This window comes from Mandrillus leucophaeus, unplaced genomic scaffold (assembly GCF_000951045.1).
Source record: "Mandrillus leucophaeus isolate KB7577 unplaced genomic scaffold, Mleu.le_1.0 Scaffold402, whole genome shotgun sequence".
NCBI lineage: Eukaryota > Metazoa > Chordata > Mammalia > Primates > Cercopithecidae > Mandrillus > Mandrillus leucophaeus.
Window position 1 is genome coordinate 779,103 of NW_012104277.1, and position 15,953 is coordinate 795,055.

The 15,953-nt window shown below is 39.9% G+C and overlaps 1 protein-coding gene across 5 annotated transcripts in view; it reads left to right on the forward strand.

Moving 5' to 3' along the window:
* The window catches only part of TRIM69 (tripartite motif containing 69), a 40,369-nt gene extending 35,458 nt beyond the window's left edge, over positions 1-4,911 (forward strand). For all 5 annotated transcript variants that reach the window (XM_011992088.1, XM_011992090.1, XM_011992091.1 and 2 more), the window contains one exon: positions 4,313-4,911. In XM_011992088.1, the coding sequence (XP_011847478.1) occupies positions 4,313-4,854 (542 nt within the window). In that variant the 3' untranslated portion in view covers positions 4,855-4,911. The remainder of the gene's footprint in view (positions 1-4,312) is intronic.
* Positions 4,912-15,953: the final 11,042 nt, after the last annotated feature.

Consider the following 15,953-nt stretch of genomic DNA (forward strand, 5'->3'; position numbering starts at 1 on the left):
GGCCATCTTTTACTTTTTAATGGGCTTTATTTTTTAGGACACTTTTAGATTTTTTAATTTTACAGAAAAACTGAGAAGATAGTATAGAGTTTTTTATATGCCCCATCCTCAGTTTTCCTTATTATTAACATCTTAGATTTAACATTTTTAACAACTAATGAACCAAAATTGATACATTATTAACTAAAATCCACAGTTCCTTTAGATTTTCTTAGTTTTTACCTAAGTCATTTTTCTGTTTCAGATTCCCAACTAAGATGCCAGATTACACTAAGTTGTCATTTTCTTTAGGCTCCCCTTGGCTGTGACAGTTTCTCAAACTTGCCTTATTTTTTATGACTTAGACAGTTGTGAGGAGTACTGGTCATATATTTTGTAAGGATGCTGCACTATTGCAATTTGTGTGATGTTTTCCTCATAAAATTTGGGTTATGAGTTGGGAGAGGAAGACAGTAGCGTTAAAGTGCCATTGTCATCACGTCATATTAAGTGTTCATACTGTCAACATGATTTATGACTATTGATGTTGACTTTCATCACCTGGCTGAGAAAGTGTCAGGTTTCTCTACTATACTCTTTTTTCCTCCTTCTACACTTGCATGCTTTGGAAGGCAGTCATTGTGCACAGCCCACGCTTAAGGAGTGGGTAGTTATGCTCCCTCTCCCTGAGGGTAGAGTGTTAATGTAAATTATTTGAAATTTTGCTGCCCGGAGATTTGTCTCTTCTGGTTGGTAATTTTTTACTGGATGCCAAATACAATGAATTTCATATTGTTCATACTGATGAATTCCTATTGGTGAATTTTATATTTGCTGGATTTTGTTGTAGTTCTTTCAGTTCTATTGAATTTAACTCTGGCATGCAGTTAACATTGTATGAAATCATTTGTTCCTTTTGAGGCTTAAATAAAGCCTTGTTAGAGTGGTTCAAGAACAGCCTTTAATCTAGCACTTAGTCCATTTTCTAAAGTAATATACCCTTCTGATTACTCTACCTGATGTTGACATATTATGACATTTTTCCATTCTGGTTGGCAAGATTGAAAATTATTCCCAGCCTTGTGTGAGCTGCAGAAATTGTTCGGTCTACTGATTTCTGGAGATTCTTTCTCTGGCCTTGATGAGTTTCACTACATGCATGTGCAGATCAGCACTCAGCCACAGCCTTGAGAGAATCCCTTTGTAAATGTTCAAAAGTTTCTGTGAAGTTCCCTCCTCTGTGTTACTCTGCTCAGCAAACTGTAGCGCCTTAGTATGATACAGAGTTTTTCTTCCTGTATACTTTGTTCTGTAAAGCCAAACTTCACTTCTAGCAATCTTTTAAAGTGCAAACTGATTTTTAAATTTTTGGTATAATTTTACATCAAGAAAACCAAATGAGATTTATTTAATACATGACTGTTAATAATGTATTATTTATCTATATACTCTCCCTCTATACAGAGTGGGAAATTGTTTTTCTATGGTAACTGTGGTCAGACCTTTGTAAAATATATTCCATACTTTTTATTTCTAAGTTTTTGCTTATTTTGTAGATCCATATATTCTCCTTTTCTGCCAGGCTTATAAATTAGGCTGTTGCTTTAGAGCAGGAGCTGGCACTTTTTCTGTAAAGGTTTGAAGAGTAAATATTTTAGGCTTTGCAGGTGTATGGTCTTTGTTGCAACTACTTAACTCTGCTCTTGTAGTGAAAAAGAAGCTACAGACAACATATAAATGAATGGTCATAAATGTACTCCAATAAAACTTTACTTACAAAGTAGGCAGTGGGCCAGATTTGACCTGTTGGTTGTAGTCGGCCTATTCTAGCTTAGGGAATTATTCAATTTAAAATATTTGCATGAACAAATGCCCAAACAATGTGGAGTGAACAATACGGGAAAAAAGCATTCTAGGACAAGGGAAGAAACTGTAAGGACCCTGAAGTAGGAATGAACTTCATTATATTCAAGGAACTGCCAAAAGGCAAGGGTGGATGAATCAAAGTAAATGAGGGAGAGTGTGGTAGGAGATGTAGTAGAGAGGTAGGTAAATCATGTGGCTCTTTTTCCCTCTGTAAGGACTCTGGATTTTATCTCAGATGTGGTGGTAAACATACAAGTATGTTGAGCAGGAAAATGGCATGATCTCATTCATGATATGTATAGAATAGGGTGCAGATGGGCAAGAGGGGAAACAGAAGAGTAAAAAGCTATTGCAGTAGTTCCAGGCCAGTGATATTTCTGGAAGTAGTCAGAAGTGTTTGGGCACAAGATATATTTTGAAGGTGGAGCTGACAGAACTTTTTGTTATACAAATACAGCATGAGAAGGAAAGAGAGGACAAAAAGCTGACTCATAGGAATCTTCAGAGCCAATGCAGGCTGAACTAGCTAGAGGTGTATCAGAGGCTTAGCAAAGAGAGCAGACTGGGATTCCAAAAGGTTGCTAAAAAGTCTTTATGATACCTCCAAAGAAAACCTAGTCCTCACATCAGAAAGATTAACAACCCAAAGTGAATGGGGATATGTAAGCAGATAGGGATTTAGCCTATATGGAAAAATTTAAGATTCTTAATTCTTCAAAGCCTCTTGTTGGAAAGAGAAGTCCTTGGGATGATGGAAAAGACTCAGGTTTTTCTGAGAAGATAGAGTTAGACTAGAGTTCATGACTAGCCTGGCCAACGTGGTGAAATCCTGTCTCTACTAAAATTACAAAAAAATCACCTGAGTGTGGTGGTGCATGCCTGTAATCCTAGCTACTCGGGAGGTTGAAGCAGGAGAATTGCTTAAATCCAGGAGGCGGAGGTTGCAGTGAGCCAAGGTTGTGCAACTGCACTCCAGCCTGGGGGACAGAGCAAGACTCTATCTCAAAAAATAAAAAAAAAATAAAAAAAGAGAGAGAGAGAAAAACTAGATTGATTTTGCTTCCAAGGATAAATAAATCCAATAACAACAAATGCACGAATGCATACATATATGTATCTGCGTCCATGGTATGAACACACACAGATATTATGTCTTCTTTATCAAATTTCATGCCAAGGTCCACTGATCTCACATCTGGAATTTGTGTCATCCTCTTACTGGTCAGCTTTCAACCTCTCTTCATTTAGCCTAGATATTCTTTTTTATGCTGCTGCCCTTTGAATTGTCTAAATCAATGCTTGTAAAATTATCTGTGATGAAGGGCCAATTTAAAAAGTCTCAATCTGTCATGGACTGATACTTTTGTAGAATACAATATAAATTACTCAAAAAAGTAAAATAAAAAAGGGAAAGATTACAAAGTACAAGCCCAATTTTGTAATTATTAGATTCAACTGACATACAATTACTGTCAATTTATTATGAAGATTTCTAAAAGTTTACTCCTAATTTCTATATATCTTTGTCCCAGACTGTTAACCACATGGTATGTGGACCACGTTATGAGTAGCAATGATATAAACCATTCCAGATCTCAAAAATCTCATCATCTGTTAAACAAACATAAACCTCTCACTATTGTCCTCTAAACTCTGTACCAATTAGTTCAGTCTTGCCTGTGTCTAACAGGCAATCTCTTGTGTTCTTTTCCACACAAGGGACTGTTTTTAATCCATTTATTTCTTTCCCTCTGTTTATTCAAAACATCCTAAATACATCACATATATATCACAACCGAATACTTACCTTCCTCAGAAAGCTTTTCTAGAACATCCTTACCTAATGTTTACCCCTTTGGCATTTGTATTTTCTTATATTTATTAGTACAGGTTTATATTATTTGTATTGTTTCCTTTAGTAGAACATAAATTACTTCAGAGTAAACCCAGATTTTTACACTAAATATAAAAATGTCTAGAATATAGTAACATGGATACCCAAACAATAAAAAGCAGGTAAGTGGCCAAGTGCGGTGGCTCACGTCTGTAATCTCAGTCCTTTGGGAGGCCGAGGCAGGCGGGTTACTTGAGGCCAGGAGTTCGAGGCCAGTCTGGCCAACATGGTGAAACCCTATCTCTACTAAAAAATTAAAAAGGTTAGCCAGGTGTGGTGGTGCACACCTGTAATCCTGGCTACTTGGGGGGCTGAGGCATGAGAATTTCTTGAACCTAGGAAGTGGAGGTTGCAGTGAGCTGAGATCGCACCGCTGCACTCCAGCATGGGCAACAGTGTGTCTGTCTCAAAAAAAAAAAAAAAAAAAGCATGTAAGTAATTGCTTACCTGTCTAAGAGTCTATGTGTGTGGGGAGATAAAGTACTGTTGAATATGAAACACTATCTTTCACTATGGGAATTTGTGTTTACCCCCTTTTCTCCCATGCTCTGCTTTCTTTTATTTTCTTACTAGGCCTATCTCCACTAACTCTGGACCCTAAAACAGCTCACCCAAATCTGGTGCTCTCCAAAAACCAAACCAGCGTCTGGCATGGTGACATTAAGAAGGTAATGCCTGATGATCCAGAGAGGTTTGACTCAAGTGTGGCTGTGCTGGGCTCAAGAGGCTTCACCTCTGGAAAGTGGTACTGGGAAGTAGAAGTAGCAAAGAAGACAAAATGGACAGTTGGAGTCGTCAGAGAATCCATCATTCGGAAAGGCAGCTGTCCTCTAACTCCTGAGCAAGGATTCTGGCTTTTAAGACTAAGGAACCAAACTGATCTAAAGGCTCTGGATTTGCCTTCTTGCAGTCTGACACTGACTAACAACCTCGACAAAGTGGGCATATACCTGGATTATGAAGGAGGGCAGGTGTCCTTCTACAATGCTAAAACCATGACTCACATTTATACCTTCAGTAACACTTTCATAGAGAAACTTTATCCCTACTTCTGCCCCTGCCTTAATGATGGTGGAGAGAATAAAGAACCATTGCACATCTTACATCCACAGTAATGAGTCATACTATTATACAAATTCAGAGTGTTATTAAAGAGGTATTGAAATATTTTACCAGTCTCACTGTCTCACTGGATTCTCTTCTCAATTTACGGGGAACGATGGAATAATGAAAAGAGGATGCACAAATCAAATTCCATTCTTTCAGTATCCTAAATGGATTTCACTGGAGCCTTTCAAGATATGATTCTTCTCTGGGGTCTTTCGTGACACAGGAGCCACTCTCATGAGAGTGATCATCATGCTACTGTTACTGGAGCAAACTGCAACTTGAGTTTGCGATGTTTGGGAACCCTTTTCAAATATGCCCAGAAATTATCATGCTGTCATATTTTCCAGCATAATGACCCTTAGCAGATGAATTTTCAGTAGTTCACTCTTCTTACTATTTAATTATTTTTCGATATACATTTTCATCTTATTTCTTTTTTTAGAACTTACTGCTGTAATTTTATTTTATTTTTTTGAGACAGAGTCTTGCTGTGTTGCCTAGGCTGGAGTGCAGTGGCATGATCATGGCTCACTGTAGCCTCAACCTCCTGGGCTCAAGCAATCCTCCTACCTCAGACCCTGAGTAGCTGGGACAATAGGTGCACACCACCACAAGTAGAGATGGGGTTTCACCATGTTGCCCAGGCTTTTCTGGAACTCTTGGGCTTAAGAGATCCTCATGCCTCAGCCTTCCAAAGTGTTGGAATTATAAGTGTGAGCTACCATGCCTGTCCTGTAATTTTAAACCATGCTCCACAGGCTTAAATAAAAAAGTAGGAAATGATCTGGACTAGTTTATAATCTTGCCTTGAATTCTCTCAAGATACATTTTAGTCCAGCAAATCTGTGATTCTTTCCCTTCCTTTCTCAGTTCCATTTCTCTGCTTTATCTATCTGCAGGAGACATGCATATATATGCAGTCTGAGAGATGGGGTCTCATTATGTTGCCTAGGCTAGTCTTGAATTCCTGACCTCAAGCATCCTTCCACCTTGATCTCCCAAAGTTCTAGGATTACAGATGTGAGCCACCACACCCCACCTCCATCTACTTTTGACTACATCCTTTTTCATCATTCCTGCCTATAATTTAAGTAGTATTTTGCATCTTGTTCTCTCCAACATACTCATCCTTGAGCTTGTTCCAAGTCTAAAATTCTCAACATCATTGATCTCAGCAGTACTCTTGATTGATTGTCCCTATTTCCTTTCTTTGGAAGTCCTCATCTAAATGGGCTTTATTCTCGATAGCTGACAGTTTTGGGGGGACTTTTTAGGACCTTCAGCATTGGTCCTCTAAAATTATAATTAGCACAGTTTTTGGTTTTTTTGGGGGGTCAGGGCAAAAACTTAAATGTGTGTATGTGAAAAATAATGCAAATGCTACGGGCAATATTCATGTAGTTTGTTATATACAATATGCATACATTTACAACTGATTTGGATACACAGCCATAACAGGATTAAGACTACATTTAAGAAATTGTCTTTTTTTTTTTTTATGATTTCACTTCAATCAGAACATAGTAAGAACATGTTTTGTGCCTGGAATCTTGCTTAATGTCTTAAAGGGTATAAAAGCAGCATAAAAAGAACAGCATGCCAATAGAAAGTAATCTGACTAAAAATTTACTTCTAAGGTATAAAAAGTTACAGCTAAAATATATTATTATTATTTTTTAAGACAAGGTCTTACTCTGTCACCCAGGCTGGAGTACAGTGGCACGAACATGGCTCATTGCAGCCTGGGACTCTTGGGTCCTCCCACCTCAGCCTCTCAAGTAGCTAGGATTATAGGCGCAGGCAACTACGCCCAACTAAATTTTTATTTTTAGTCGAGACGAGGTCTCGCTATGTTGCCCAGGTTTGAAATATATTATTCTTAAGATGCAATGGTTCTTAACTCTGAATACACATTAGGTTCATGGAGGAAGCTTTAAAAAAATTTAGATGCCTGGACTCCAGCCAAGACCAATCAAGTAAAGATCTCCAGCAAGTGAAACCCTGCTAGAGTCCCCGTGTACAGTGGCTACAGGCCACTAATTTCTAAAAGCTCTCAGGCGATTCTAATGTGTGGCTGGGGCAGACAGCCACTGAACTAAAGCAACATGTTTTATTTATGTATTTATTTTTACTTAAAAAATTTTTTTCTACAAGTTATTGGGGTAAAGGTGGTATCTGGTTACATGAGTAAGTTCTTTGGTGGTGATTTGTGAGATTTTGGTGCACCCATCACCTGAGCAGTGTACACTGCATCGTATTTGTAGTCTTTTATCCCTCGCCCCCCTCCTACTCTTCCCTCCAAGTCCCCAAAGTCCATTGTATCATTCTTATGCCTTTGCATCCTCATAGCTTAGCTTGCACATATCAGTGAGGACATACAATGTTTGGTTTTCCATTCCTGAGTTACTTCACTTAGAATAACAGTCTACAATCTCATCGAGGTCACTGCAAATGCCGTTAATTCATTCCTTTTTGTGGCTGAGTAGTATTCCAGTGTATAAACATACCACAGTTTCTTTATCCACTCTTTGATTGATGGGCATTTGGGTTGGTTCCATGATTTTGCAATTGTGAATTGTACTGCTATAAACAAGCATGTGAAAGTATCTTTTTCATATAATGATTTCTTTCCCTCTGGGTAGATACCCAGTAGTAGGACTGCTCAATCAAGTAGTTCTACTTTTAGTTCTTTAAGGAATCGCCACACTGTTTTCCACAGTGGTAGTACTAGTTTACATTCCCACCAGCAGTGTAGAAGTGTTCCCTGTTCACTGCATCCATGCCAACATCTACAGTTTTTTGATGTTTTTGAGTATGGTCATTCTTGCAGGAGTAAGGTGGTATCGCATTGTGGTTTTGATTTGCATTTCTCTGACCATTAGTGATGTTGAGCATTTTTTCATATGTTTGTTGTCATTTGTATATCTTCTTTTGAGAATTGTCTATTCATGTTCTTAACCCACTTTTTGATGGGAGTTTGTTTTTTTTTTCTTACTGATTTGTTTCAGTTTGTTGTAGATTCTGGATATTAGTCCTTTGTCAGATGTATAGATTGTGAAAATTTTCTCCCACTCTATGGGTTGTCTGTTTACTCTGCTGACTGTTACTTTTGCTGTGCAAAAGCTCTTTAGTTTAATTAAGTCCCAATTATTTATCTTTGCTTTTATTGCATTTGCTTTTGGGTTATTGGTCATGAAATTCTTGCCTAAGCCAATGTCTAGAAGGGTTTTTGCAATGTTATCTTCTAGAATTTTTATGGTTTCAGGTCTTAGATTTAAGTCCTTAATCCATCTTGGTTGATTTTTTTTATAAGGTGAGAGATGAGGATTCATTCTTCTACACGTAGCTAGCCAATTATCCCAGCACCATTTGTTGAAAAGGGTGTCCTTTCTCCACTTTATGTTTTTGTTTGCTTTGTCAAAGATCAGTTGGCTATAAGTATTTGGGTTTATTTCTGGGTTCTCTATTCTGTTCCATTGGTCTATGTGTCTTCTTTTTTTTTTTTTTTTTTGAGATGGAGTCTCTCTCTGTCTCCCAGCCTGGAGTGCAGCAATATCGGCTTGCGGCAAGCTCCACCTCCCGGGTTCATGCCATTCTCCTGCCTCAGCCTCCCGAGTAGCTGTGACTACAGGCGCCCGCCACCACGCCTGGCTATTTTTTTTTTGTTTTTTGTTTTTTTTTAGTAGAGATGGGGTTTCACCGTGTTAGCCAGGATGGTCTTGATCTCCCGATCTTGTGATCCACCTGCCTCGGCCTCCCAAAGTGCTGGGATTACAAGCATGAGCCACCGTGCCCAGCCTTCACAAATAATTTTAAACCTATTAACATTTCACTCTTGTCATCATGTGCAGGAGAGCAACTAGTCCTCAGTGGAATACAAATTGTTTCTAGCTGAAGTTTTCTTTTCCTGACATCATGCTTGTTCCCGCACATCCATGATATCCAATCAGGGTATCTCAAACAACATTGCGCCTGGCAATGGAACTCACTTCAGAGTAAAAGAAAGCAGGTAATGACTAATACCAATGGAATTTACCAGGCTTACTATTACTTAATTAACCAGAAGGAATTAGCCTTACAGACCATACAAAATATTTGCTTTCTCCTTCAGATCATGAAAGTATTAGACTAAAAATCATTTCTAAAATGTAACTCCTCCATTTCTGACCTGGATAAGATGGCAGATTCTTGCCCTCTCTAGTCCTCTCCACAATGCACAATAATAAACATTGCAAAAATAACTCAAGAGACAATGAAAGGGGGAACTCTGAGAGGTAGAAGACGAGGGTGCATCAGTTTGAGATCCCAGGACTGGAGAAGCGACACAGTGTCAGGGTATCCTATGTCCTTCCAACCTACAAAAGAGGTGATCCAGGTCCAGCATTTTCTGATATGAGCCTAGCAACAGAAGGCAGCCCAGGTAAGCTAAGGTCTCCCCAACATTGCATAGGAGTCCACCTATACCACCACCTGAGCCCAGCAAATAGGGTGGATCAGAAGCCCACTTATATATAAGGGGCTAGGGAAGCTTTCTTCTTCTTCTCTGATGGGCCTGAGACTCCCCTCCTCCTTCACCCAGAGACACCATGCAGTCGGAAGGCACCAGAAAGGGAAACACACCAAAAGAAGAGAGCATCAGGACTAACTGAATCTGTTTTGCAGACAATAATGAAAAAGAAAATCCAAAAAGAAATAATTTTTTTGAAAGCATTTACTTTGCAATCGGACACAAGAAGGTCCTGTAGGCATGGACCAAGTCTATACAGCCATAACTCATGGCCTAGAGAGCCCCTGGAATGTACAGCTACAGACAGCCACAGATACCCATATCCTTGCCCCTAGGGACGTCAGGAAAGAGGGTGTCATCTGCCAGACGGTGTGTGACCATGACTCAGGATTAATTCCCTTCAATCTCTTCAGAGACAAAATGAAATGAGGGATAAGTCATCCCTGACTTTGTTTAAAACACAGCACCCTATATAGGTTTTACAAACATCTTATTTTTTATGGCCTTTTTCTGTTATTTCATTTTTTTTTTTTTTTTTTTTTTTAGAGGGAGTCTCGCGCTGTCGCCCAGGCTGGAGTGCAGTGGCCGGATCTCAGTTCACTGCAAGCTCCGCCTCCCGGGTTTGCGCCATTCTCCTGCCTCAGCCTCCCGAGTAGCTGGGACTACAGGCGCCCGCCACCTCGCCCGGCTATTTTTTTTGTATTTTTTTGGTAGAGACAGGGTTTCACCGTGTTAGCCAGGATGGTCTCAATCTCCTGACCTCGTGATCCGCCCGTCTCGGCCTCCCAAAGTGCTGGGATTACAGGCTTGAGCCACCGCGCCCGGCCCTGTTATTTCATTTTTAAGAAACCCACCACTCACCTATTCATCCCCTGACAGAAACTTATTCAAAGCTAATGAAAAAGCAGAGAAATATTTCACAACATTGAAGCAAAATAATCTGACTGAACCAAGCTTTCATAGGGGAACTGGGGAAAGAGTGAAGAACCAAGCAAAATAGACAAGTCAGGTAAAGTTGTAAAATAGTTTGGTTTTGAATTCTTATTTCTAGAAAGTTTTTGCAAAGTAGCATTATAACTAAGAGATTTTCCTCTAAGTTGCTATAAAAAGTAAAAGTGGGCCCAGATGTCACCAGGGAGAGCTGTCATCAAGGCTCTCCTGCCTCAAGAAACACCTTACCCGTCCCAGAGAATGACTTTGAAAAGAGGTCACTCTCAGAATGTTTACCAAGAGAGATAAGGAAGTCAGTACTTCACACTTCTCCTGGATTTGTAATCCCTTGCTCTTCTGCTGGTTTTTAATTTCTATCTGGATGGCCTACTATGAGGCTGCCCTGACCAGATTCTTCCCCAGAACAAGGAGCTTTCAGTAAGTGAGAAGAGAGGAGTGACGAATCGCACTCCACTTTCAGAGTGTCTTGTTATGGAAAATTTTCTTGCATCGCATCCCAGAGAATTAACATAAAATAATTGCACAAATGTTAGAAAGAACTTACGAGAACATTGTAAAAGCATCAGTAGAGCACACATTCATTCATTTCTTTAACAAATAAGAATTGAGCAACTTCTACATGTCAGATATTGTCCTAGCCACAGGAAACACAGCAATAAAAGAAAAAAAAAATCCTGCTGTAGAAGGCTTACATTGGAGTGGGAAGAAACAGACAAATAGTTATCGGCATCTGACCATAAGGTAGGTTAAGGAAGAATAAAGTATATTAAGGGAAGCAGAATTAGGAATATAGGGAATGAGAATACTGTTTTAAATGCTGAAAGATAATCTTTCTGAGGAGGTGACCTTGAGTAGAGACAGAAAGAAATGAGGGGAAAGTATGCACAAATGTGGAAGAAAAGCATTCCAGACAGAGAAAAAGCGCATGGGAACATGCATGTTCATGGAGAGTGAAGAGGGGAGGGTGTATGAAGAGTCGTGTGCTGGCAGTGAGAGCAGGGGTGGTGGGAGCAGCCCACAGAGCACCTATGGCCAATGGAAGGATCAGACTTTCACTGTGTGCAATATAAGAAGCCACTGGAGCATTCTGAACAGAACAGCAACATCGTCTGGTCAATGTTGGGTCATGTGGACTGCTGTTGCAGGATAGGCGGTGGAAGGGGCAAAACTAGTTAGGAGGCTATTGCCTCAGTCAAGACAAAAGATGGGGGTGGCTTGAATCAGGATGGGAGCGTGGAGATGATGAGACATGGTCAGATTCTGAACAAATTTTGAAGGGAGAGCTGACATAATTTGTTGATAAATTGGGTACATGGACTGTGAGTGGGAAATAGGAATCAAGGCTGACCCCAAGGCTGTTGACCCAAAAAGCTGATAGAATTTACTGAAAAGCAGAATACTGCAACAAAAGTAAACCAGAGGTAGGTATGAAGAGAATTAAGAGCTTGATTGGAGATGTATTCAGTTTGAGATGCATGTCACACGCCTAAATGGAGCTGGCAAGTAGGCAGCTGGACTTCAAAGTTGGACTCTTATGGGAAACGTTAACCGCTGAAGCTACTTTTGGAAGTTATTACCCAGATAGCTGGTACTTGAGCCATGGAAGTGAAGTTTACAAAGACAGAAATCTTCTTGTTAAGGCCCCTTGGATTTCAATAATTTACCAGATTTGTGCAATAGTAGACCAAATAAAAAATAAATAGAACAATAAAAATTTCTGTCTGTAGAGCCTATATAGTCAAAGTAGAAAAGCCTCTGGACCTTTAAGACTTGCAGTTTACTAGCTCTGTTCAAGGAATTCAATGACCACAAAACATGTGTGAGCATATAATATAAGGATGACCAAAGAAAGGAATTTAGACCAAGATCATCAAAAAGTTTTCATAGAATACATCAAAAAGACATCTGATACACACACAAGCACATACACACTAAATTCAAGATAGACAAAGATAGATATAGACTTACCATGGACATTTATACTTAATTATCCATAAAGAATAGAATCAAATTCCATTAATTTTTTTCAATTCTTTTTCTAACTCAAGACTTTCAAACCTCCTCTCTCTTTCGTTGTCCCTTCCTTGCTCATCTCAAATAAAAATCACAATTTATAAGATCACCCTTACCAAACCAAAGAGACTTGGGGGGAACAGTAATTTTTATGAGCTAACTTGGGATCTGTTATCATTTTTAACAGGTGACACTTGATTTCTCACCTGATGTACCAAAGAATGGCAGAACGAAAGCCTCGAGGGAGAAAATGAGATTTTCATAGCTTAAACACTAAAAATAACAGCCCTATAACACTGAATCTCATTATCAAACAGCAAACACTCCCACCTCTCTCGTCAACTGTGGTGTGCACGAGATGCCTTTCAGAAGGCCACACATTCATTTACACTCAGGCCTACCCACCATGCCACCCCCATCACAAACAGACACACACACACACCCCACCAGCAATGATGCTGTTACCTCTGGTAAACTTGGAAAACATGTGTCAGAGCTAGAACCTTCTCTTGTCACACCATCATAAATTACTGCCCAGGATATGAGTCTGTGGTTGCAGACCATTTTGTTCCTTATGTGGTGAATTTGGCCAGAGCTGGTGAAAATAATGAATGCAGCTACATGTCCAATGTGCAAGGAGGATATTCAGACCCAGGGTAAATTAGAGAAAGAAAAGACCCCAGCAAGAGGCACAATGCAGCTCACTCAAGCTTTCTCAATCACTGTTTACATCACGTTCACCCATAAAATAGATAATGACAATATTTTCCCACATATTTCTAAGCTGCTGGTCTCTGGGGAAGTCTAAAAGTTCACAGTGGCCTTAAAAATGTGTATCAAATCTTTAGCATACAATAACAGAGATGTGAAATCAGCATTTTATCAATCACTGGATTAGACCTCCCTATGCCCCAGGCAAGGGACTATTTGCAAGGCTACCAAAAAGCAATGAGCCTTGTCCTACTCCACTGTTTTGCCCTTAAATTCTGTTGTCTTTTGGGGAAAGCCTTACCTCCGGAATCTTGTCTTGGAGTATTCTAGAGGGGGAAAAGCCAGCATAGCACTCCACACCACACCAGACTACACAAACTCACCTCCCTCTCCCTACCGCACCAAACCCTTCTTCAGCGCCTTCGGGAGGGCTGCCTTTCTTATCCTAGCATGGCTTGGAATTAGCAGAATACAGGATTAACACTTTATGTGCTAGGCTTCAAGAACAGTTTCAACATCCATGGGGCATGTTAGAGTTTGAAAATGTCTTCATGCCCTTTACCACAGTGAATACGTCCAACAAGACTCTGGGAGAAGCAATATGGGCATTACTCTCCCATTCCATAATTGAGAAGGGAAGGCTCAGAGTTAAGGCAGCACAGAGGCCAAGGTAAGAAAAGGCTGGCAGCAGGATATGACTGGAGGCCCATGAATTGAGGTCCACCTGCAGGAACTATATTCACTCGTCTTTCTTTATAGGAAAAGATTCTGGTCTCAGGCAGATCCGACTGCCACTCAGGCAAACCTAATAATTCCTCTAAGCCAATTCTCTCATCTATAAAGTTGATTTATTGTACCTGCAAAGGCAATTATGATTAAGGAAAATGGAGAATAGAAAGCACCAGGACCAGGACTGAGCACGTGTTCTGGGGATGTTAGTTTCCTGTGTGTCTCTTCCCCACTCCTTCTGCCCCAGCTTCAATCCTCACAACACTATTACCATTACTGTAATTGTTACTTTGATGTGATTACACCTAACCTGTTCTCTGTGCTTACTACATACCAGCCACCCCTATACTTAATTCTTGCCACAACGCTATGAAGTACCACTATTATCCACCTTATTTGAAAGCCTGAAAAAAAAAAAAATGATTGTCAGGACAGTTGTGCAGAATTGAGAATCCTTCTTTGGTCTGAGTCCCATGTCACAATCTCAGCCACTTGGAACACCGCCTGGATGCTCAGGCCTCCTGCTCAGCCCACTTGTTCTCACTAGCTTTGAACGTCTGCCCTCTCCCTCTTCATTCTCATGCCCTGGTCCTCACCTAAACAACCTTGTAACTAGATTAATAAAACAGCTTGTAGGACCTAGCCCCGGTGCTATTCACAAGTCTCTCACCTAGGTTTGTTAGATATAGTAAACAAAAATATAGAACTCCCAATTAAATTTGAATTTCAGATAAATAACCATGTTTAAGTATAACTAGGTCCCAAATATTACATGCTGTGCTGACTTGCATGAGACATAGTTGTACTAAAAATTATTCATTATTCATCTGAAATTCAAATTTACATTAGTATCCTATATTTTATCTTGATAACCCTAGGCACTTCCCAATCTCTAGTAGACTCTGCTATTCTGTGTGTCCCATGTCCATAAACCCTGCTGTAGTGGTTATTACATTAGTGGATTTTGAAAAATCACACCTCTATTATTCACATCTTACAGAGTTCCCTCCATTGGAATCTCAACGGATTTATAACTTGTGTTAGTAAAACTGCAGTGGCAGTGTCTCTTCTAAGCCTAGGTTTTAAGACGCCCTAGAAAATAGTGCCGGGGCACGTATATCAGTTATCTATTGCTGCATAACGGTTTCTGAGTTTCTGATTTTGCACTCATGTAATCTCTGAACTATCAAGTAAGAAGTCTCACTACTCTGCTGGAAAGACTATATGTATTACTTTACTTCACAAGGATTTATGAAATGCAAATGAGAATGGGACGATTTAGATCAGCTTCCTCAGAAGTAGAACTCAAGACCAAGATATATATATACACACACATATAGAGATATATATGGACATATATATGTACGTGTGTGTGTATATATATATGACATATGCACGTGTGTGTGTGTGTGTGTGTGTGTGTGTATATATATGGAGAGAGAGAAAGACGATGAAATTACATGAAGGAAAACCAAGGAAAGCAGTCAACAGCAAGGCCAAACCTCTGATCCTAATTGAGCTATTTCAGTCACCTCCAGCTATTTGAACCATGGTATCAAGCACGAATGAAGAAACTGGTTTGGGTATTCCAGCCCTAAGAGGCACCAAGTGAAACAGAGATATTCTATCCCGACTGTGCCCTGTACAAATTTCAGACCCTCAGAATCGTGAGAAAGTAACAGTACTTTTTTTTTTTTTTTTTTTTTGAGATGGAGTCTCACTCTGTTACCCAGGCTGGAGTGCAATGGCGTGATCCCAGCTCAGTGAAACCTCTGCCTTCTGGCTCAACCAATTCACCTGCCTCAGCCTGCCAAATAGCTGGGATTATAGGCATGCGCCACCACGCCCGGCTAATTTTTGCATTTTTAGTAGATACAGGGTTTCGCCATGTTGGCCAGGCTAGTCTCGAATGCCTGACCTCGTGATTTGCCCATCTCAGCCTCCCAAAGTGCTGGGATTACAAGTTTTGAGGTAGTTTGTTATGCAGCAATAGATAACTGACACACATGCCCTGGCACTATTTGCTATAAAGCTTTAGGGTTAACATCATAAGCATCTAATTCAATTCAGTTATTACCACAGAAGTCTCACAAACCAAACTTACAAGCTCTGATTCTAGATACAAGCTGCCTCTTTAAAAGCTGCTGGAGTCCAAGTTGGTCCCCATATTTCTCAGTTACAGTTGGAAACTAA